Source organism: Eretmochelys imbricata, chromosome 4, assembly GCF_965152235.1.
Source record: "Eretmochelys imbricata isolate rEreImb1 chromosome 4, rEreImb1.hap1, whole genome shotgun sequence".
In the NCBI taxonomy this organism is placed as follows: Eukaryota; Metazoa; Chordata; order Testudines; family Cheloniidae; genus Eretmochelys; species Eretmochelys imbricata.
The window spans coordinates 101195363-101217415 of record NC_135575.1 but is presented as its reverse complement, the minus strand read 5'-3'; the positions used below and the strand labels follow the sequence as shown (position 1 = coordinate 101217415).

At 39.4% G+C, this 22053-nt stretch overlaps 2 protein-coding genes across 3 annotated transcripts in view; one reads left to right on the top strand and one right to left on the bottom strand.

Moving 5' to 3' along the window:
• WDR19 (WD repeat domain 19) overlaps positions 1–15866 on the top strand; it is an 84397-nt gene extending 68531 nt beyond the window's left edge. The window contains exons 25-32 of the mRNA XM_077814601.1: positions 5143–5239; positions 7000–7124; positions 9038–9119; positions 10763–10913; positions 12330–12453; positions 13467–13543; positions 14814–14938; positions 15826–15866. Coding sequence (XP_077670727.1) covers positions 5143–5239; positions 7000–7124; positions 9038–9119; positions 10763–10913; positions 12330–12453; positions 13467–13543; positions 14814–14928 — 771 coding nt within the window. The 3' untranslated portion in view covers positions 14929–14938; positions 15826–15866. The remainder of the gene's footprint in view (positions 1–5142; positions 5240–6999; positions 7125–9037; positions 9120–10762; positions 10914–12329; positions 12454–13466; positions 13544–14813; positions 14939–15825) is intronic.
• A 1366-nt stretch (positions 15867–17232) lies between these two features.
• RFC1 (replication factor C subunit 1) overlaps positions 17233–22053 on the bottom strand; it is an 82619-nt gene continuing 77798 nt past the window's right edge. For both annotated transcript variants that reach the window (XM_077815744.1, XM_077815743.1), the window contains exons 22-25: positions 20462–20607; positions 19371–19584; positions 18736–18927; positions 17233–17821 (exon numbers count right to left, since the gene is read on the bottom strand). In XM_077815744.1, the coding sequence (XP_077671870.1) occupies positions 17735–17821; positions 18736–18927; positions 19371–19584; positions 20462–20607 (639 nt within the window). In that variant the 3' untranslated portion in view covers positions 17233–17734. The remainder of the gene's footprint in view (positions 17822–18735; positions 18928–19370; positions 19585–20461; positions 20608–22053) is intronic.

Genomic DNA, 22053 nt, shown 5'->3' with positions numbered 1-22053 from the left:
GCCATAGGGCTGATGTTAAAAGGAAGACAAGAGAATACCAAATATATTTCAGGGTAAAGGGATGAGAGACGAGAAATTACAATGTCTTCAGAGGTGAAATTCTCTTCTCATATCCACACAACCAATCTCTACTTCAGTACCTTGATTTCCATACATGTGCAAACCACCAACTATGTGAGCAAAATCTAGGAGTGTAGATCTGCAGTATGGATCTGAGAAAAGAATTTTGCCCGTATTATTTTTCATGTAGGTTTTAAAATAAACTAGCATTGCTAACAGCCATCAGATGGTGGTAATCTTTGGGTAATTCAGGTTCTCTAAGATCCTCTGTGGCTGAGTACAGAAGGCACTTGCTCCCAAACATACATTGTATCAGAAAGACTCTGCAGGGCTTCCATGGTGTAATCGCCACAGTCCTGTAAATTCAGAATCACAAATTATACTGTGTAGGCATGGAGCTGGGTTTGACAGCTGTAGAGATGACATGTAGTTGCCACTGAATTCTAGTTGTGGTTTGCAACTCTATAGTGAGGTTGTAGAGCTCTGGCCTCTTCTTTGCTGTGCTGTATTCTAGGGCCAGGATTTGGTCCTTTGGGCACTTAATGACATATTTTTTTTTTAATTTAAAAAAAACATCTCTACACTTTGAGCAGCTGCTTTATCTGTCTTTTGTTGGGTGCTGTTTTGATGTAATGTTACCTTTCATCAGACATTTGGATGACACCAAAATTGTAGAGGAAACATACACTCAAGAGAACAGAATCCAATTGCAAAGTGACCTAGAGAGATTAGAACTGTAAGGGCTGTGATGGGAGATCTGGTACACAGATATAAACTGTGAGTGGGACGTGGACTGACTGTCACATCCTGTCTTTATACTATTTTTTCTGTAAACCACAACCAAGCAACCTGGTTGCCTCAGGGAATGCGTGGGATGGGGAATTGGAAGTGACCCACAATACGAAAAAGTTTGAGAACCAGTTATAAGGGTTTAATTTTTTTATAAAACATCATAGCACTGTGTGAATACACTTGTAATGTTTAACATTGTTTTGCAACTTGTATGAAGGGCATTCTTTTCCTCATTTAAAAGCTCTTTCTTGTTCTTCTGAATGCTTTACCCCATCTGCCATAGTCTCTCTCAGTGAGTAACATCATTTTACTTTATCAAATCATAGTAACTTATTAAAGAAAAAACAAATAATTTTTAACTTCATTATGGTGTAGAGGCAAATGCCTCACTGAAATTCTCAGGCAATCTGAATCACATTTTTATAGAATAACATCTTTTAGATGGTAGAATCTTTATTTCACTGAAGATAAAATCTAAATTGAAGTAGCCATATGGCAGAAATTTGTTAATCCTCTCTTCACTTATTCCCAAACTGGATAATTCTCACAACAGCCTGGTTGTCTCACTCCACTTCTCTATAAAGAGTTAATAGCACAAGGCTGTAGTGAGGTGTTATATTACTAAATCTTTACTATGTTTAACAAAATGTTTTTATACCCTTTGTATTCTAATATAATATATTAATAAAGGTATTACATATAATACTAAACTACGCTTGTCAGAATTAAGACACAAGGATTGTGATCCAATATATTTGATTTATATCCTGGTTGTTTGCTTACTATAATGCATATCTCCTAGTGTTAATTAACAAGATTCTGCTGTTCTGTGTTTATTTTTTAAATACAAAAATGTTTTAAAAATTGAAAACAAGCAACCCTGAAAACAAAATTCTGTAAAGTTGCCAAATTCCAATAAAAAGGAAGTAATGGTCTATTGAATATTAATAATATGTTTTCCAAAAGTTCTAAGAAGGATATTTTCTATTTAAAACTGTTTTCTCTAATTTTTAAAAAGCATACGATATAAAAATGAAAACATTTAAGACCATATTTAAAATAAACTGGACTCAATTTATTTTTACATCTTCAATTATTTGTAGACACAATTTGAGTCATTTAGATATGTTACCTTAATTGCATCCACAGTGAGGGATATAGGAAACACTATACCAGGTCAGGGCAGTGGTCCGATGATGTTTTGGAGGAAGGTACAAAAAACCATGTCATGGACAATTAAGTAATAACCTGATGATAGGAGAATTTTATTCCTAACGCTAGTCAATTAATGATTGCATTGTCCCATCTAATACAATATATTATCATATCTCATGCAACTGTAGATAGTTTCATTATCTATATAAATAAATATCTAATTTTTTAAAATCTCATTAAGTTATTAGCCTTTGTGGAAGTGAGTTCCTCAGGTTAAATATGTGTTATGTAAAATTATATTTCCCATTGTCAGTTTTCATGTCTCTTTTCAATCTCCATTGATTTTTGTTGTTGTTGTGAGAGAGGGTATGCAAGTCTCTATTTTGTTAACCTCTGTCATGTCCCTCTTATTTGTCTCCTGCCTCAGTTGAAGAGTCATAATCTTTTCAGTCTCCTCCTTATATGGAAGTTTCTCCATGCTTTTAACAATTTTCTCACCTTTCTCTAAACTCCCTCTGTTTCCACAATGTATTTTTTGAGATATGCTGAACACAGTATTCTGGGGGTGGGTACACCATTGCTTTACATAATACCATTATCATATTTTCTATCCCATTCTATATATATCCTAATGCTTTTTGTTTTTATTACTACTGCAAATTGGGCAGAGGTTTCTGTTGAACTGTCTATAATGCTACCCAGGTCTTTTTAGATGAGTGGATTTTAGTTAATTTAGAACCCAGCAATGTGTATAAGTAATTCAGACTATTCTTTCCTATTTGCAATACCTTGCATGTCAGCATTGATTTCATCTGCTGTCATTGTGCCAACTTGTCTAGTTTTGTCCTTTGTCAGTTTTCTTCCTTCTTGACTAACCTAAATATTGTTGTGTCATCTGCAAATTCTACCCATTTGTTCACTACCCTTTCCAGTGCAGTAAAAAATATATCCATAACACTGGCCTTCGCAAAGACCTTGTGACACTTTGCGATTAGTCTTTTCCCATTACAAAAATTGATCATTTACTTCTGCTTTGTTTTATGTCCTTCGTTTCTAATTCATGAAAATACTTAGCTTCTCATTCCCTCACTACTTAGTTTCCTTAATAAACTCTTGTGAGGGCTTTTTTTCAAAGGCATTTTGAAAGTCCATGTAAATTGCCAGCTAGTTCTCTCTTATCCTTTATTTGTTGCTGCTACTTAGAGAATTTTAGTAGTTTATTAGAGCATGATTTGCCTTTACCGAAACTGTGCTAATTTGCTGCTATCATATCACATTCATCTAAGTGTTCTAGAATTTTGTTTTTTTTAATTATTCACCCAATTTTCCTGGTACTGAAGTAAGACTTGCTGGGCTGTAATGTCTAAGATTACCCCTTACCACTTATTTTAAAGATCGATTGATACCTTTGCTACCCTCTAGTCCTCTGGTATAGTAGCTGACTTTAATGATTACATATTTTTCATAGCAGCTCAGCCTCTTATTTCTTAAATTCCTTCTCATCTCTTGGGGTCTGTCTACACTGCAGTTAAAACCCAGGCCAGCCACAGGTGTTTAATTGTAATGTAGACATACCCTTGGATGTATACCGTCTGGCTCTGGTGACTTATTACTCTCTAATGGCTGGGTTTTATCACCCTTACTCAAGCAAAATAGTATCTTAGTCCATGAGAAGTACCGCTGATTTCAAAGGGGTTTCTGGCAGAGTACGGTATTATTTTGTGTAAGGGTGGCAGAATCTGGTATTAATTTATTCTCATCTTATTCCAGCACAACCTTTTTGATACCTCAGTATCTGATAGTACATCATATTTATTACCTGAAAAGAGAAGGTCTCTCCAACTTCCTCTGTGGTGAAGACTGATTTAAAAAAATCATCTAAACTTCTCTACACTGCCCTTATCCTCCTTAAATTGCTCCTTTTATTTCATGATAAATCCAGTGGACTCACGCACTCTCCTGCAGGCTTCCTGATTCTGATCAACTTAGACTTCCTTGTTGTTGTTTTGCTGGTGCAGCTAAGGCTAGGATGAAAATTTTAACCATAGTATATTTTAATTAGGGGAAAAAAACAAATTCAGGTGCATATAAAAAAATTAAATCTTGAAAGTGCATACTTGCACATATGTACAAACATACTTAAACTACTTTGATAAAATATTAGTAAATTCAGTGGTAAGCTGTTTGTCTCCCTAATAAATGTACTATTTTAAAAAAAGGAGTAATTTTAATCCATTGTTCTTTATCTTCTACTGAATTAAGGGCTATTGCAATGGGCCATACAGAACAGAATTTCAAGGTCAACATTTTAGCATCAGTACTTTTTCTATAATAGTTTTAATTACAACTCAATTATAATTATTTAAAGGGTTATTGTAAGATACAAATGATATACCTTTTTTTTTTTCCCCATAATTGCTCCTCCACTACAAATTTACTGTAGAATACCAAAAAGCAGAAATAAAACCCATAGGTAAATTTCAGAAACTTCAATGATTGACTAGATCTGACATTACTGGAACAATGTAGCTGAATCAGTGTCCAATTTCTTCAATATTAGTACACTGATCATGAGGTGACTTTCTCTTCAACTTTTTTTAAGCAGATTATGTATTTTAGAAGTTTTCATATATCAGCAGATTTACATTAATGTTACATTCCAGCTGAAAGAGGGGTCTCTTTCAACTGTATTTTCATGTACCGTTTATTAAGAATGGAAAAATTTCCCTGATTAGTTTCCTTCCTGAAACTAACCTTTTCCTCAATCCAAGAGCAGTTTGGGACTTATTGAGGAGAAGTTTAGAAACAATTTTAATCAAGGGTGGAGGTCCAGTAAAAATTTCTACTTGATGGAGAGAGAGATTTCTGCACACCACTTTCCCCCAAAAATATTTTAAAAGCTAGCTAGTTTAGCAATGAAAGAAGTAGGAGTACTGAATCACAGTTTTGTTTGCACTGCCACAGGCAAAGAACACGATGCACAGGCAGACAGGGTATGGTCAATCCACAGAGTTCACAGACAAATCTGAACTGCCTCTTGACATTTGCTTGAGATGGAGAGAGGTCGAGATCTAGAAGGTGATACAGCAGTATATATTCCATCAGCAAAATTACTTTTGTATTGTTCTGATTAAGGATGCCAAGTATCTGTTCCGCTTGTACATGGCACTAAAGCAATACAGAGAAGCTGCCCGAACTGCCATAATAATTGCCAGGGAGGAGCAGTCTGCAGGTAGGTCACTCAATACTCTTACTTCATTCTGTTTTTACTGATGTGACAACAGGATTTCATTTTCCAACCCAGCAATATTTTAGATACTACTGCTTGTAGGAGTGTGCTTAAAGAAGGGCATATATGAATTTTAGAAGGACCTTCTTCTTGTGTGCACTAACGATTTTCTCTTATATCCAGTCTTTATTTGGAAGTGTGAAGTTGGCATTATGAGTTTAAAGCACTCTTACAGGGTGCAATTAAAAGCCTGTGGCTGGCCCGTGCCACCTGACTTGGGCTAAGGGGCTGTTTAAATGCAGTGTAGACATTCTGGCTTGGGCTGCAGCCAGACCCTCGCACTTTACAAGATCGTAGTGCCTGGGCTCTAACCTGAGCCAAAATGTTTACACCACAATTAAACAGCCCCTTAGCACAAGCTTGAGTCAGCTGGCATGGGCCAGCTGTGGGTTTTTAACTGCAGTATAGATGTACCCATAGTGACAGTGGTAAGTGGAGCCCTTTGGAAAGTGAGACTGGAAACTCATGGAGAGAGTCTCTTAGTTTCTTTTATTCCATTCCCAGTAGATTTATTAGTAGAGACTACCCAGAGCTTCACTTTTCCCCATAATGGAGACTATTCCTTAATTGCAGTTGCTGGTAGCCATGGCTTCTAATTTAGGGACTGATCCTCCAGTCCTTAGCTACATCAAACACTGATTTTAGTAGGAGTTTCATCTGTAATGATTGTTTTTAAAAGAACAGACTTCCAAAGGTTCTTTTTTTTTGTGCAACTTGTTTTTTCTAAATGGTTGGTTAGATTTTAGATAGAGGGGAGAAAAAAATAAAATGAATGAGGAAGGGGTTTGGGAAGCAAAATAGTGTATCTCCTCCATTGGCTGCTCCCTGCTCTAGTCCAGGCAACGGTCCTAGAATAACTTTTTATTTTCTTTTAATTTAAAATAAGTCAAGGGAAATGTTTTTAAAAGAAAAACGGCAGCCTCAGGGACAAGGAGGACAATCACGTTTTGGGCAAGTTAACAGCTATCTGTCTGCTGCTCTGCAATGGGCTGGAAAAATCTCAAACTCTTTGGCACTGAGTGTCAAAGGTCTGCTATGCTACAGCAGTGAAAAACAGTTTTGTGCTCATGGTGTAAGCATGGAACGTAAAGGCTCAAGGTTTTATTATTCATTGCCTAAATTCCTTAAACCTGAACATATCGCAGTTATCCTGAAATAATCAAATGTGGTGCCTCTACTTTTAAGATTTAATTGATCTGAAGTGACATCTTTTTCCACCTGTTTACTTTAGCAGAATACTATACAGACCTACACTTGAAGGATATTAAATTAAAACTTCAAATAACACACTGTATTCAATATTTAACTAATTATAGAAATAAGATGTGAAATGATCATTGTCCAGAAACAAAGGAAATCCATCCTTGGATGCCCTAAAACTACTCTTTTGTACTTTATTGGAAAAGTAATGGATGTTCCAACTTCCATTTTTAAAATAGGGGACAGCAGCATATCAAATCATGATCTACATGTGCTTTGAGCTGTTCCACATATGTCCTACTTTTTACATTTCTTCCCACGCCACACTAGTATTGTCTAGGATATTGTAGCAGGCATCTATGTGCTTTTGATTTTTCTAGACAAATTGACTTGCAAATTTTCTGCTCTTAAGATTACAGTGAAAAGCTTACAACTGAATTTAATTATATCCCCTGTGTAAGAGCATTGTTGTGAAAAATTACATTAACTTTTTTCTTTTAAAGGAAACTACCGACATGCACATGATGTTCTTTTCAGTATGTATTCAGAACTCAAAACACAGAAAATTAAAATTCCTTCTGAGATGGCTACAAATCTTATGATTCTACACAGCTATATTTTAGTAAAGGTAATGCAGATTCAGAATTAGTGTTTTAATGAAGCAAATTCTATGCAATACTTATAAATTGCATAGATGGCTGCTATATGTAGATTAATTATGCTGGCATGTTTGTTGTTAGTACATAAAGATGGAAGTTGGTAAATGCACTAGTTACAAGAATATTCCATTTCCATTCAGTGAGCTCGGTGCCTGTCAGTCATTTTATACCATTGAATAGCATAGTCCCAAAAGTTCTGTTTACTCAGGATAGCCCTGGGTTTCTGTTACGTGTCTTGGGTCCATCCTATGCAACTGGGATCACATAAAAATCTAGTTGTAGTTTTACAATTACTAGAGATAAGTGGGGCTGCAAAAGCCTGCCTCTCTCTTTCCTTAGATTTCATTGCTCTGCCTGTGGCTTTCCATTTCCTCACCCAGGCAAGGAGATGGCAGGCTCAAAAGCAGTCAGTAGGAGCACTTTCAGCTGGCTTAAGGACAGGTCATAAGAAAATGGAGGCACCAAAGGAGTCATCCTCTGGGAAGGACTTCAGGTTGGGGCAGAGGCGGAAGAGAGAGGCCCTATAAAAATGCCAGAGGATAAAGACGAGACCTGAAGAGCTGTGTAGCTCAAAAGCTTGTCTCTTTCATCAATAGAAATGGGTCCATATATACCTCACCCACTGCGTCTTTCAGAAGATAGAGGGCTTAACGGCATCCCCCAAAACACACAATCTCACCCTCCAATGGCCCAAAGAAAATAAGTGGTGAGGCAGACATATAGGTGTCAGAGCCTCGTAGAGGTCTCCATCCATAAATGTTTGTGGGCCTCCCCTTACTGGTTCTGCATCTATTTTGGCAGTATCGAAGTGGAGGTTTTCAGGCAGTCACGTTACAAAGCATCAGATGTATCCCACTACAATATATGGGCAGAGAACTTGAGTTTGTAGACTGTGTATAAGAGGAGGCTATGTTTAGCTTTGATTTTAGTAGAATTGCATCAGTGCACCACCAGCAGAAAGTTTGGCCCAGCATCTTTTAGAATGGTTTGATACCTGAATAATCTGATCAGACAACCTTTAAATACACAAGTGGTTTGCTGATAACTTGGAGATTTGTCCATTGAAAAGTCTTATGGACAGCTACAGGCTATAAACTGTTGTTAATAAAACCTAAAATTAATGAAAGCTTAGAGAGGTAAAGCCCAAAGGAGAAAAAGTTACTAAAGTTTGAGAAGCTATGCTAGTAAAGATTAGCAGTAAGCTGTGCTGCAATACCAAGTATAGTGTAGAGAGAGCCCTGCAAATCTGCGGATATCCATGGACCATTTTTGTGGCTAATGGATCGGATGCAGATAGAACCACACAGGGCTCTACTCACCTGAGGCGCCCAGCCCACCGCGTCCGACTCATGTAGCCCAGGGGGCGCAGCACGCTTGGGGCCAGCAGTCAGTGGCTGGGGCTAGGTGGCACCCACTCACCACACTGATTCCTGCCCAGAAGCTTGGGCCCCTCAGGCAGCACCAGCGTCCCCACCATGCCCCTGCCATGGGGATTGGAGCAGGCGGGACCCCGGCTCCCCACTCCACTGTGATGCAACATGCACTGCTGCACTCGCACTGTGCCATCACTCATGAGTCCCTGGGAGCAGCACGCGATGCGACACCCCTCTGTGCTGTCCCTTACCCCCAGTCCGCACCCTCGCACTGCCTCTTCCCTGCAAGACACACACCCCTCCCCCTGCTAGCCCTTTTGAGACAGCTTGTTGCTGCAGATACAGGTAAAAAGTGGCTAGCAGATCCAGGGCTGATCCTGGCAGCTGCACATTTTTGTATCTGCGCAGGGCTCTAAGTATAGCGTAGCCAAAGCTTTTACTAGTTTCAGATCCTCCAAATGCTGTAGATGTAATCTGTAGTGTAAATATATCCACTTGTTTTATTTCAGACGCATGTTAAACGTGGAGATCACATGAAGGGTGCACGCATGCTTATTCGTGTAGCCAACAACATCAGCAAGTTCCCCTCACGTAAGTGCTGTCCACACACAAAAAAGCATAAGATAATTAACTATCCAGTACATCAGACAGATACTTTCCTCTTGTGCTACTGTTGTCCATATCTTTGAACAAGTGTAGGTATGTAGTAAAAGTTAAACCTGTCCTGCCATGGAAAACTTGCTTTGCTACATGGCATGTAGGTATGAAGGCCTTACAGTGATGAGGGCAACACTGCTAGCTAAGTGTGTGTCCTCAACCATAATAACTGCTAAATGGTTGCATGAACCACCGTCTCAAGATCATATGTAATTGGTGGGTCAACTCTGGGACCTTGCTACAAAACTCATCTGTCTTCTTTCAAATGTACTGCATCTTCAGTACGAGAGAGTACTGCAAGGCCAGGGAGTCTTACCATTATGGGCAATCCTTGCTTGGGACAAAGTACAGTGCAAGTTCAAGATCCTAATGCTTGGCTCGCTGTTATATAGTGGTTACCTCTAAAATTTCATTTTTTGCTTTGGTAATTAGACATTACTGCGGTATGCCTTATACTGTTACCTACTTACCAAAGGTAAAATTTCTTAGAGAAACGGCTACATGCAGAATCCTCTCACATCTGACACCACTAGTGACAGTACATACGTCTACACCACATGTTCACTTTTCATCTGCTTACACATAGGCTGCTCTGCATGACCAGCACAGGCCAGCTCCACTAACTCCTGCACTCTTGAACACATTGTGACAGAAATTATACTCAATTATTTGCTCCCAAGTTCCCAGCCAGTGATGTCTCTACCTAAGTTATCAGTCCAGAGACCCTGTGAATATTTTGCTATGAATAGAGCTAAGGCAAGAGGTGAACCATGACCATATTTGGGAAAGGTGGGGGTAATCTACCGATTCCCATGGTCATATGTTCAGTCTCAGAAATGCACCATAGTAAGAGGAAACCCAATGACTGGGATACATTAACAGGAATGTCCTATGTAAGACACATGAGATAATTGTTCTGCTCCATTCAGCAATAGTGAGACCTCAGATGTATTACTGTGTCCAATTTTGGGCACCATGTTTTTAGAGATGGGAACTGATTGGAGAGAGTCCTGAGGAGCACAACAAAAACAAGAGGTTTAGAAAACATGGCCTGTGAGGAAAGGTTGAAAGAACTGGGCATGTTTATTCTAGAGAAGACAAGATTGAGGGGAGAACATAAGTCTTCAAATAGGTAAAAGGTTGTTTATAAAAAGTATGGGAAAACAACTGGTCATATGTCCACCCACAGTAGGACAAGAAGCAATCGGCTTACTTGACAGCAAAGGAGATTTAAGTTAGATATTAAGAAATCCTTTATAATTATAAGGATAATTAAGCACTGGAACAGGTTCCCTAAGGAGGTTGTGGAATCCTTGTCTCTGGAAGTTTAAGAACAAGTTAAACAACGTGATGTAGCTGTACTTAATCCTGGCTCAGCACAAGGGGATGGACTAGGTGACCTTTTGAGATCCCTTCAAACCCTGCATATCTATGTGGAAATACAAGTACCAAAAATCCGTGTAGCTCTGTGCCTGAGTAAAGAATTGCTTCAAAAGCCTCTCAACCCTGTTTGCTCTTTTGCTAAGGTTTTTAGCATTGCTAGCGGTAGATGAATGTTTGCCATTGTTTCATTGCAGATATTGTCCCAATCCTGACGTCAACAGTGATTGAGTGTCATAGAGCAGGATTAAAAAACTCAGCTTTCAGTTTTGCTGCTATGTTGATGAGACCTGAGTACCGCAATAAAATAGATCTTAAATACAAAAAGAAGATTGAAGCAATGGTCAGGTGAGCCAGGCTAATATGATTTAAGTGCAGACAACAGAACAACTTTATCTATAGCATTATTTTTCCTCCATAAAATCTACAATGTTTACATATTTTTCCTTAATCCTTACCTTAGGTTGGGAGGTTAATTTCCAACTCCTCTAAAGACTGAGGCCCTTATTTTTCATTGTCTTGCATGTGTTATAGTCATTTACCTCTGTGCAAAGTGGGTGTAAAATGCTACCTAACCAGCTGCAATCCTTTACACCCATTTTGCACAGGTGTGAAAGCCTATAGTGAATTGAACCTATGAAGTCGTAGTAGTTCTCCTATATTTGTATTTTCAATGGGCAGTTGTTCAGCATCACTATTGTGCACTTTGTAGAACGGCGCAAAGACAATCATTTAAAAAGGGAGACAAGGCCAAGGATAAATACCAAGTTAAAAAGGCAAACTCTCCAATTCCTTCTCCCTCCCCCTTTGTAATCTGTTTAGACCACAAATTCTTAGAGGCAAAGACCTTTTTTCCTAGTATAATAATACTGTATAGATAATAGCGATGGTGTGTTTATCCTACATATCTAAAGCTCCTTGCCTGCTTTTTAGGTGCCACTGTAAAAATCTCCCAGCCAGCATGCCAAACGGCTCTGCTATACTCATAAAACCCTATCGGAGACTTGTGGGAGGAGTTTTGACAGCTCCTGTCTGGCAGGATAAAATAATCAGGGTACAAAATCTGATCCTTGCCAAATTTTATAAAGTATTTTAATGAAAATCTCTAATTATTCTCAAAGCTCATTATGCTGAGACATTGGAAAGTGCTATGAAAGAGGATCAAAGCCTTTTATCTATAAAGTTCCATAACAGAGTATATCTAGAAATCACTTAGGAAAATTAATTTTAAGTGTCCCTTCTCACTGCGTTCATATTAGTTCTAATGTAAACATTTTATAGTAGAATCTGGATCAGGATACCTCACCACCATACATACTTGCTGAAAAAGAGCCTATGGACTGCAACTCCATGGAGCAGAAACTATAGTCCAACTATTACAATTCTGAAGCTTAAATTCTAATATTTAACACCTAAATATCATGGTGAGTGGTGCCTAACAGAGTAAGATTAGCTATTACATAATATATATGCACCATTTGTTACTGGGATATTTGAGAAATTAAGAATTCAAAACAGTGATCAACATTGCTCAGTGGCAAATAAATGTTTCAAATTAAGGGCCCACTTACAATGGTAGGTAGTGTAAGGAAAATATGTGCAGTATCTAAGGGAAAACTGGTGAAGAGGGAAGGTGACAAAATATTGTTAACTGGAAACTGTACGTTACTCAAAAAAATTAATGTTTTGCTCTTTACAGAAATAAGGTGTGGTCTTTTGTGAAGGAGTTCTTGTACTTGATTCATATCCATATCTTATTTCTAGACGACCAGACACATCTGAGGCAGAAGAGCCAACTACACCATGCCCATACTGTGAATTCCTGCTCCCAGAGTGTGAACTCCTCTGTCCTGGATGTAAAAACAATCTTCCATATTGCATTGCAACTGTGAGTATTTTTAATTGAATGACAAATTCCCCTCCTCCCAGCACACATGCACAGTTTGAGAATGCTTCCTTTAGTATTTAGCACTGTGTACCAGGTCTGCCTCTTCCCCCTTCTTGAAATGTTTTTATGAGTAACATTAGTCTAAATTTGTAACTGATTCAAACATGTTTGTCCAGTCTCTATCCCCATTGTTTAAATGAGAACACAAAATAACTGACTATTGCTAAAATGTAATGAAACCAATTAATTTTTACAGTCAAATTATAAGGTGTATGGTAAGGGAAAGAAAGGTGTGTGTTTTCAATTGTGCACAATGTCAGAGTTCCAGAGATGTAACATCTACATATTTATGGAACTTCTTTAAATTAAGAGTGTACACAAGAAGGAAGCCACATCACTCTAAGCAGACTATCACAAAAACTGCTGCTTTGCCTGCAACTTTGTGATCTCAGGTTGGATAAGGTGGTATGCAAACAGATGGCCTCACAGCTCTGATGCCTTCAGTATGCCTGATTAGCAAGTGAAATCTTGTACCTAGAACAAACTCCAATATAAAAAAAAAAACCTAAATTTTTGCTAAATATCTGGGACTGCTGTTTATAAACTCTTAAAATGGTAACTCCGTAATGGTCATGGTAATTGTCCCTTGCTGTACTTCTACCAATAAGAGGGGAAGAAGGGAGAATTACAAATAGCAGAAAAATGTTCTGAATAAGAAGATGCAGAATTTCATAACTTCTTAAAATACACAGCACTATTCATACAGCAACAGATGCAAAAATGAAGTATCCAAATTATTATAATCTCATGTAATGATCACTTGGAAATAAATTACAGTAGCATTAAATCTAGCCACACTGTAGGGTATTTGATAGTATTGCAAGTTAGTGTCACTATTCCTCATGAAACTTTTTAGAGTTAAGATCTTTTGCTGCAGAAAGGAGCAGAGCTGAAGACTCAGTACGCTGATTATTACGCAAACACTTACAATCATTAAAAACTTTCACCTGCAGGGTCGGCATATGGTAAATGATGACTGGACAGCCTGTCCAAATTGTGACTTCCCTGCCCTGCACTCAGAGTTTAAAAAGTAAGTTGGAATCTTTCCTGCTGAATAAGGATTTTTTTTTTTAAAATAGCAAAGACCCTTTTCCACAGGAAGGAGAAGCATTAAGCCTCTCATTGTGATGGCCCATCATTTATCCTTATCCCACACTTTCAGCATAGCACTACCTTAGCATGAAACCAGGTGGGCGTATCGAATGCATGCTACAAACAGCCGCTGATGCAGTGTTGTAACCCTTGAAAGAAACTAGGAAGGGTGGAAATAGGCTTCTGCAACTTCCCAACACTTTTCCTTCCCATCCCCCAAGAGGCTGTGCAGAAACACACCAATACTGGCCGGAGGAGCCCCAACTATCGATGTGGTCCCCTTGAGATTCAGAGGACCAAAGCAGCTGTTTCCCCGTCCCCCCAACACACTCTCCCCATAATGCCTGGTTCCAGAATAAGAATATACCTTGGCAGAGCTTTGACCACAGCTATTCTGCCTTAAACAAGGGAATAACTCCTGATTGGCAGTCACAGGGAAGTAAGAGCAGTTCCTCAGCTCAGTTAGTGCTTATTATTGACATTTGAACAAAACTACTTTGTCAGTAGAAAGCCTTCCCTTTCTCTTTATTCTATTAATCAACTCTTTTTAGATTTGCATATTTTACTTTCAAACCTGAGTAGCCATAATACTGCATATTTGATTTCTCAAATGAGACTGGAGCTTTAAATAGAATTACTAACATAGCCCATGTCCACAATACAGTAGTGAGCTAGACAGCCTTCCAAGAGCTTTATGTGCTTTACTAGAGCAGCCTCCAAGAAATCCCTTCTTTCCGAATTGTAAGTAGTTACAACAGAAACTGAATTACAAACACCAGAGTTACAAACTGACCAGTCAACCCCACAGCTGATTTCGAAGCACACAAGCTAGCAGCAGCAGACCAAAAAATACAAAGGGAAAAGCAGCATTTTTCTTCTGTATAGTAAAATTTCAAAGCTGTATTAAGACAGTGTTCAATTGTAAACTTTTGAAAGAACAACCATAACGTTTTGTTCAGAGTTACAAACAACCTCCGTTTCAGACATGTTTGTAACTGAGGTTCTACGGTAGTTGACATCTTACAACGGAGTCATTTTCCCCTTCCCACCTTCTAAAATTGATAGGTTTTAAGGCCAGAAAGAATCATTATGATTATCTAGTTTGATCACCTGCATAGCAGACCATTTTCCCCTCTAATTCCAGCATCAAGCCCAACACCATGTGTGTCAGGAATGTAATTTGACCTGAAATATTTCTTTTAAAATAGTATGTTGCAGAGTGAAAATATATGTCCAATGTGTTCAGAAAGAGTTAGCATGGTCCATCTTAAGAAGATAGCTGACTGCACACCATACCTCAACCCAGAAGAAATGGAACAGTGAATTTATTCAAGTAAGTCCTACTGCCACTTCCAGAACAAACCCTAGGAAGATATGCAAGAAATGAGCCAAGATACAGTGACTAGCTTGATGAACTGTAGGGAAAATGAATATTTATGTAATTACAAAACTTAGTATACTAATGTGCTTGTTTATATGAGAACTGCATGGTATTCCCTGCCCTCCAAAGTTTAGAGTCAGTCAAAGATGAAGAATATGTGCAGCACCAAGCACATGGTAGTGGCTACAGGCTGTAGCAGATTGAGAACCCATCTGTGTGATAAATAAGAATCAAAACTAATGGTTTGTAGTGCCTTCTTGCCATCCTGTTTGACAACTTCAGGTAGCAAGTTTTGGCTTGAAATGCTCAGTCTTCAAAGAATGCAACCAAATTCTCACCACCTTCTGCCATTAATTCACTCCTTACCCTATTTTACAGTAAATACTGTACTGGTTAACATTTTGGATCCACTATTTGACATCCTAATTCTATTTTCAGGTACCAGAAATTTTTGGAGAGACTGTTTAGCTAGAATCTACACATTGGTTTGTAGTTCAAGTAGACAAAGCGCAGTACGGTTCAGCTACCAACTATTCTTACGTGAGAGTAGTGTATTGTACCTACAGTCCTGTAGATTTACACTGTGTATTAAGCACTTTTAAAAAGAAACTGCCACCATAAGCAGCACACTAATATTTCACTTTTTAGTTGTAGTACATATCTTCTCCAACTATTGTATTTAAACATCAATCCTGACTATGAAAGAGGTTGTTTTATAATAATAATAGTTACATATTAGAAGATTGACCAGATTAATTTATTGTTAATGCATTGAAAAGTCAGGTTGATACAGTTGCCTCTATTTTGAAGACTGAATAACTGCTCCTCTTCATTTTCAGAATGATTGGGTCCTCCTGGAGTGTTGGGCCATTAAGGAAGCTCCTTATCAGTTTGGTGGATATTTTTTCCAAACAATTTAATACTGGAGCAGTTGTCAGTTCTCCATTTTGTGATACAAAAATTAACAAAATGTTTACAAATGTACTTACTGAAAGCAGAATAAATCCAATTTTACCCTTGCGTTTAACTTTAATTGATAAAGTCTGTTCAGCTTCAGCAGCACAAATGGGAATAGTGCCAACTCTTCGTTTCAGCATTCTCTGCTGCATATGTCAATTTGTCACTTCATTTGAGAGGGTAGAAACAATGGAATTCCCTCTACAGCTCTGAGGTGATCACTTCCATGTGTGTTCATTTATAGGCAATTCATTACTGGAGGGGTCGATAGCTAGGAGATGTGGATAAGTAATACAAATAGCTGAAGGAAGTAAACACCACAGAAATTTAGCATAATAAAGAGGACATCGCACTAATCTCAGAACCTTGGGGTATACCTATTTAAAGTTTTTCTAACTGTTAGGATATTGTAAAAGTTGCCATTATAATTTAAACACCACTGTCTGTATTGCTTCAATTCCACAAGACTGCTTAGGAAACTTGAGCTAGAAATTCAATGGAGGGGAGAGAAAGCCCAATATGCTTTTACCCAAAGTCTATCAGGCTTTGGGATTTTTTCCTATGCTTTGAACTTTTAGTTCCTAAACAATGCAGTAAGGGCACTATAGAGCAGGGATGGGCAAACTTTTTGGGCTGAGGGCCACATCGGGGAATAGAAATTGTATGGAGGGCCATGAATGCTCACAAAATTGGGGTTGGGGGTGTGGGTGGGGCTGGGGATGAGGAGAGGCTCAGGGGTGCAGGCTCTGAGTTACACTTACCTCAAGCAGCTCCTGGAAGCAGTGGCATGTCCCTTCTCTGGCTCCTATGCATGGAACACCCTCGGAGCAGGACTATGCCATGACAATCCAATGCCCCGGCTGGAGCACCAGAGCGGGGCAAGCCCCGGACCCTGCTCCCCAGCAGGAGTTCGTAGGCCGGCAATCCAGCCTGCAGGCCATAGTTTGCCCACCCCTGTGTAGAGCCTTAAACATCTCCTCCTCCTCGTCATTTTCATAATGAATACATGCAATTTTAACTCCATAGCACAAAAGCATCCAGAAGTGCTAATTCCAATTGAGTATTTTCCACTGCTGGCTTAAACCAGACAATAATAGAGCTTTTCCATGCCTCTCTAATTCAACAAAATGAGGGGGAGAATGGAGGTGGAAGGCAAAACCCAAGGAAGAAATTCTAATACACACTGTAGCCCCAAAAGCTCATGTCGATTGTTATTACGGCTTGCTGGGGACAAATATGGTCTCCAAGCTATGGAAAAGAGGGGGGGAGAACCTGAATAAGCCAAAATATTTGTGAAACTAATTTTATTGCAATTTTATACATTGCTGCATTTTTATAATGTACAAAAGAAATATGCAATTTAAATTTTTTGCAGTATGTACAAGATTTCACCACATAATAGCAGAGATTTAGTAAAAAGGTTCAAAGTCCTGTGAAGAAAACTATTAGTATAAATTGCAGGAAGCTAAACCCCTCTTTCAACATGTTACTGCTGAAACTACAGGTGACCTTCCAGCAGCAGACTAAAGTCTGCATTTTGTTAACATGCTCCAAAGCATTAAAAAAAAAAAAGATTGTAAACATTTACATTACCCCTGCATATTTGGATTGCAAAGCAGCCACACTACCTCTATAAGAGGAGCATTTTCAGCCCACTGGTTCTACCCTTCCAGCTGCAATGGAATCACTGCTTCACATTACTGAAAGTGGGTATCACTGAGCAAGCAAAGCTGTGTCCAAAGCTAGAGTGGTTACCCAATGTAATCAGTCAGTATTGAACAGTTCAGTTTCTCATTTCTTTCCTTTTCCTTTTCCTTTTTTTGTTTCTTCGCCGTTTGCTGCTTTTGATAGCTTGGAAGATGACTTTGCCTTTTTTTGCTGGAAATAAAATGTTAAAGTTTAAAATGCAGGTTTAGTGTGCCATGCCACATTGTGACAGAAAACAATAATCAGCATGGCAACATTCTCAATAAGGATATCCTAAACAGACAATATCAGTTACTTCCAATTTGTGTCCTAATCTTGAAGCAGTCAGTAACCTAAATAAAACCTCTACAGTGAAACAGGACCAGGGCCATACACTTCATTACATCTGTTGCCAAAGCTCACTGCACATACTAGGGGCTCCTTGCATCCCTCCATTCCTTCCCTAAAAAGTCCCTGTGTGCCACCCTTCCATCTCCTGCACACCAGGGGCTCTGTACCTCCCCCACCATTCTTCTCTGTCTGGGAGTTAAGGCATTCAGGATGGCAACAACATTTTAAACTGTATTGGGACAATGAGCAACACAGAGAAATTGCTGGTGTCAGCAAAACATTTGTTTTGTAAACAATTAGAGCGGATTGAAAGTGCTGGCTCTGGCAACCAGATGCAAAGAGCTCTGCAAGTTGCCCTTTTGCTTTTCCGATTTTCACCAAAGTGGTCAAGGTCTGTCCTATTGATGCCGAAAGCATTCCCTGAAATTATGGAATTGATCAGATGAGGTGTTCAATTGCATTACAAACAGAAAAGCACCAAATTGAAAATTGGCTGAGTGAAGTGAGACCCTATAAACTGCTACTTGCCATAGACAACAGTGCTCCAGCCAAAATTTCAAACCTACCATCAGAAAATGCTACCCAGTTTGCAACAAGATGAGATTTAGGAGAGTCAAAGTTAAACACCCAGCAAACCGGCAAGTGTGTATTCTAGCCCCAGTGCAATGAGCCCTGGTAAGATGGTCCAACTTCTCACAGGAGACAGATGGGTTTCCTTGGTGTTACACTTCTCTACTATTAGCTGAAAGTATTACCTTGATCATTGCATCACTTTCAATAGTATCTTGCTCATCCTCATCAGACTGCAATTCGTCAGCATTCAATTCTTCATTCACTTCTGAAGCCAACCCGGGCCCTGGCAGCCGTTTAGATGTTTTTACTGCATGCAGGGTATATGGTGTCAAATGTGCCTCTTTGTTATAGGCACGTGTAAAAGCTGCTTTGACCTGTTCAGGAGTGGGAGACACACTATAAGCACTAAATTAAAGACTCTATACATTTTTTGGCTAACCAAGCTATGATCTGGCCAAGGATTCCCCCAGAGAAGAGTATTTGTATGCCTAAGGCTTGCAGAGAAGGCGACAGCTATCAGGGAAAGCAATGTGGGGAGTACACAGGAGGATGCATCTAAGATGCATACTGAGGGCCTAATCTGTATTTCTTTTTTGAGATTCAGTCACTTGGCTACTGAGTATTTGAAAGCATGGTTATAGATCAGCTTTCAAAATTGTAACTCTGGGAGCAGAAATGGTAACCTGCTTCACCTATCCATCTCCTGTCCCAATGCCACATCACAGTGGATGCTATTCTGTGTTTTATTCATAAGGCCAAAGAATTACCATACATTTATAGAAGGAGGTAATAGCAGAACATAACTAGTGAATTTTACCTTGGGGTCCAGTTTAGAAAAGGGACTAGGTTTGCCTCCCCAGCTGGATATTTCCATAATATTTTCAACATCTTCTCTCATCAAGCAATAGGAGTCCATGAATGTTACAGCATCCTGTACACCTTCTGTTCCAAAGCTTGTCAAGGGTCTAACAAGTGCATCCCGCAAGTATGACAAATACTCCATGTTTACGGCTCTCTTGCTGGTGTGGGTTCTTGCCAAATGAAGAGAGATTGCATTAAACAGGATTTCCCTGAGGCTCATTCCTAAAGGTCAGCTCCCAGTGCAAATCAAAATACACCCTCACGAGTAGGCTCTCACCATGTTAAGAATCAGCAGTGTCTAGGAACACCACAATGCAGGCTGCATTTCTGTATGGAGCTACCAGTGCTGAATAATTACAAATGCCCCTGCTGCAAGATATCCAGATTGCGGCTCTGGACAGAGAGTATCATTCACAGTGGACTAGCTACCAAGGGTCATCCCACAACAAAATTAAGTAGGAATTAGGTCAAACCACAATTGATTTAAATACAATTATATTGTCAAGCTATTTTAATGGCTGATTATACAAAAATTGCTTTATAGTCTGCCTACTGACCACCTTAGTGCTGACCCAATGTTAAAATTAAATGTTACTGGAAGCCTGTGACTAAGCTCTTGGAATGCGACCATTGCCAGCCAATGCACATGTATCTGTGTCCTTACCCTCTCTCTAATGGACCTTTTAATATTAATTTTAAAAGGAGGAACCTATAGCAAATAGAGGCTTTTCTGCTTTCCACACATTTTGCTCTGACCCTAGTAAGACCAGTGTTACCTTCTCTCCCAAACCCCATTCAGTCCCGTCCCTAATCCATTTGCTCTCCTTTCTCATTGGTGCCCTCTCTCTCATTAGGAGACTTCAGTCTCTCATTAGGAGACATCAGTCTCTCATTTCTCTCCTCACCTGCTTCTCTCCAGAACCTAGTTCCTCCTAACTGCAGCAAGAGATAATAATCTAAAAGGGAGCCGAGTTACATTAACTACCAGTAAGAACAAACATCCCAAAACAGTGTACACTGGGAAACACAGAGGGAGGTCCGCATTACCTGAGACTCATGTGCAGTGCCAGTTCTTGAACAATCCGGTCATGTTTGCCTGTGGATGAAAATTTCCCCAGCCAGCCCGGAAAGTTAGGAAACTGTGACATGTAACCTCTCATTAGTTCCCCAGGGAGAACACTCGAATAAATGGCCTGAAAGGTGAAGTACACATGAAATTCAGTTCAGAAGTAAATGTTTAACACTGGCACCAGGATTTCCTGAAGCGACACACTGAAAATACAAATATTGCTAAGGCAATAGTGGCGTGTTGTAGAAGTTAAAGATAGAGCAGACGTACAAATATAGGGTATGTCTACACAGCAATGAAAGACCTATGGCTGGCCCAGGTCAGCAGACTTGGACTCAGACTGGAGCCCAGGTTCTAAGACCCTGCGAGAGGGAAGCATCTCAGAGCCCGGGCTTCAGCCCAAGCCAGAGTCTCTTGACTGCAACTTCTAGCCATGCAGCCCGAGCCCACTGACCTGGGCTCTGAGACTCAGTGCCAGGGGTTTTTTAAGCACAGTCCAGACATACCCATAGGGTATCTGGGAGGCTGTGGAATAATCTCCAATGAGAAGTGGAGGAGGCCATATAATAAATTCTAATGCCAGAAGGGACCATTGTGATAGTCTATTCTGACCTCCTGCATAATACAGGCCAAAAAACTTCAAACAGGAATTATTTTGGGGAACTAGAGCAGATCTTTTAGAAAAATAACCTTGTTTAAAAAATGCCAGTGATGGAGAATCCCTGGATACAGACAGAGCTAAACTGGGCAAGGCAATAGAAAACGTAGAGAAAAGGTGGAGACAATCCTACAGTGGTAATGGGATGGATTATTAGGTCTTTCTCATTTTTAACTTCTAAAATGCACCCTATCCACCAAAAGAAAAATCCCAGATCTTTTCTTATTCTAAACATTATTATGGCCAGCATCTTGTCAATATTAAATCTGAATGATTAGTTTAATCCCTGTAAATTGGCATGTTTCTAGAAGTGAGCGCAAAAAGTTCAGTATCCCTTGCAAAGGAAATGCATATTTCCTAGTATTTTAACCACTTTAACAGCAACAGATATATCTGGTGTGCCAGCCATAAGCACAACTGATTGTGCACCACCCCGCCCCTGTCCCTCAGGTCAAGGGATATGAATCCCTCAGCATAGGCATTACGGATTTCAGGGGCATTTTCAGTCATATAGGTAGAGCTGAAATACAGCTACTGATACATGGCATAGAAAAAGGATCATCCATGGGATATGGTGTCTCAGAATGGGATAAATTAAAAACCTAACAGACCAGGGCTGGAGCTGATGTCTTAGTCCACCTAACTGTCATGGGCTTTGGTACAAAGGCAGGCTGTTCTTGATGTTTCTGGCTCAGCTGCCTTCAGAACTAGGCACCATGCACAGCTTTTAAAACTCCTTTTGGGGTTTCAGTCGGGGCACAGCCTCAGCACCAGATTGAGTCCTTAAAGGCTGCAAAACACTATTAAAATACAGAATACCCCAAAACTCAAAAACCACTATCCTAAAACTGAATTATTTAACAGTTTTGCGTACTACACCAGACTAAACGTGATGACAAACACAGAGGATCC